General features: G+C 39.5%; 2 protein-coding genes across 2 annotated transcripts; one reads left to right on the forward strand and one right to left on the reverse strand.

Moving 5' to 3' along the window:
• Window positions 1-668: 668 nt before the first annotated feature.
• RO3G_10876 (uncharacterized protein) lies at window positions 669-1,081 on the reverse strand (the record flags this gene model as incomplete). Its single annotated transcript, XM_067665460.1, has 2 exons — window positions 669-875; window positions 905-1,081. The coding sequence occupies 2 exons, from the start codon at window positions 1,079-1,081 to the stop codon at window positions 669-671; spliced, it is 384 nt and encodes a 127-aa protein (XP_067521561.1).
• A 503-nt stretch (window positions 1,082-1,584) lies between these two features.
• Window positions 1,585-1,812, forward strand: RO3G_10877 (uncharacterized protein; the record flags this gene model as incomplete). The annotated part of the gene is made up of 1 exon (XM_067665461.1): window positions 1,585-1,812. The coding sequence occupies one exon, from the start codon at window positions 1,585-1,587 to the stop codon at window positions 1,810-1,812; it is 228 nt and encodes a 75-aa protein (XP_067521562.1).
• Window positions 1,813-2,079: the final 267 nt, after the last annotated feature.

Below are 2,079 nucleotides of genomic sequence, written 5' to 3' on the forward strand. Positions count from 1 at the left end.
AAGAGAAATCAAAAAAGGATGGAGGGGTTTAGCCGCTGAATAGGCTTAGAAAAGTCGGTTTTATTTTTGCGATAAATAGGATATTTATTGATATTAATTCACACCAAATAGAATTGAAATCCTCGTCATAGACCGAAATCCCAATGGGGATTTGGGCTCAATTCGAAACGAACGTTGGAATCTCCCTCATTTGTTCCCATCATTTCATCGTCAGCAAAAGTCAAGAAGCTCAGATCTCAATTGAGTAAACAAAAAAATCTGGATCGACTGTGTTCCATTTTATGGTACTACTGATTCATCTTTCGGAGCATCTAACCAGCATGACATATTCTTTACCCCAAAACCTGTTCTCAAAAAGCCAAAAATTCATCATCATTCACAACCGATATGAATACCCTCACCTTTATTTTTTTCATAAAATAAAGAGGAGTATTTTTTTCATGGAATCTTTGTGAAAAGATTCATTTTCTACCAACCTTGATGCTGCTTTTTTTTTGGTTTGTTTGTTTGTTTGACTGTTCAGAAATTGGAGTCATTACAGCTTCTCTTTGTTGAGACATTTACTGAAGCATTTAACAGAATGTGAAACGAAGCCTCTGAAGTCACCCAAATATAAATTATCGCATGCTTCAGTAATTCTAGTCATTAGCGTTTCTTTTTCCAAGAATTTATTTCTCTTCACTTTGCTCTTGACGACTGACCAGAACTTGTACAGTTGGATTTAATTCAGGAGAATACGGAGGAATATATACATACCGGTATCTTCCAGAGTGGATATACTTTCCTATATCAAATGAGCTATGGATTGGAGTATTATCTATGATCAAGTAATGACCTTTCATTTCTGAATATTTGTCCATTTCATCAAGAGTAGCCTTTACGAAACTCAGATAATCTCTGTTACTATTCCTGTGCTGTAACCATCACCTGCACGTCCAAATTTTCTCTTTTTGATACGTCTTGGGATTCTCAAACTAACATTAATTGCACTAGTTGCAAATATCGCCCCTAAAATTGATGTTGCGTTTGCTTTCGCTGTAGGAACTGTAAAATATTGCTGGGAATTCCTTTCTTTGACCATGCCATACCTCGTTTTAAATTAATGTGAAAGGCTGATTCATCAAGAAAGAGGCAATTTGTTGTGAAATCCAGATCAGTTTGCTGCCACTTTTGGATCCAATCGTACCTTTACTGGATTTCTCCCTCGCTGTTCCTTTCCACAGGTTGGAACTGAGCTTGTTTAATAGATAGATTGCACTGAATTGTCATGAAGTTGTAAACTGTACTACGAGAAACATTAAGATCTACAAAATTTTGTTTCAAACTTTCTGCCACTTCGGTTACAACGGCAGATGGATTGTCATCAATATAATTTAAAAGAAATTGCTTATGTTCCTCCCAAAGGGCAACGTTTCACCACCTCGATCATCTCTGGGAGCATCATAAAGCGGACTTGGTTGCCTCATTTCAGAACCACCAACTACAACAGTTCGTCACCTGGAACTACCACCATCAGGCAGTCTAGACCAATGCGTTCAGCCGCCCTTGGCACACCCTTCGCGGCCGTCTACATCTTACACCATCATGGAATCTCCTCTTGATGGCACTTCAACGTCTGCAAGAACATCCAACACCAGCAATCCTGATAGCACCCAATTGGCCTACGGCACCCAGGTACCCTTTGGCTCAACAGCTCACCCAACAGCCACCACTTACACTGGATTTACCTCTAATAACAATAAATGCCGACACTCAATACAAGCAGAAGACACAGAATTGGACTCTCCTAGCCTGGAATATACGAGGAAATAACGCGTTTTAGAACCTGCGCCTTCACTTTCCTCCCATGCAGTTGCTATCATCTTCAATACGACGTTTGCTGTTACCTCCAAACAATACATTCAGCGTCAGTAGGCGTATGAACGTTGGTGTCGAACATGCGATTGGGATCCCTCTACACCATCAGCGTTTACCTTAATCAATGAAATAGCTGACAACTACACCCTAAAAAAACTGGAAACTCTCCCCAAATTCAAGTTTATGCCAACTCTATTATTCTCCTGTTTTCTAAAGCAGACC

The sequence above is a fragment of the Rhizopus delemar genome, genomic scaffold, assembly GCF_000149305.1.
Source record: "Rhizopus delemar RA 99-880 supercont3.8 genomic scaffold, whole genome shotgun sequence".
Classification (NCBI taxonomy): Eukaryota; Fungi; Mucoromycota; class Mucoromycetes; order Mucorales; family Rhizopodaceae; genus Rhizopus; species Rhizopus delemar.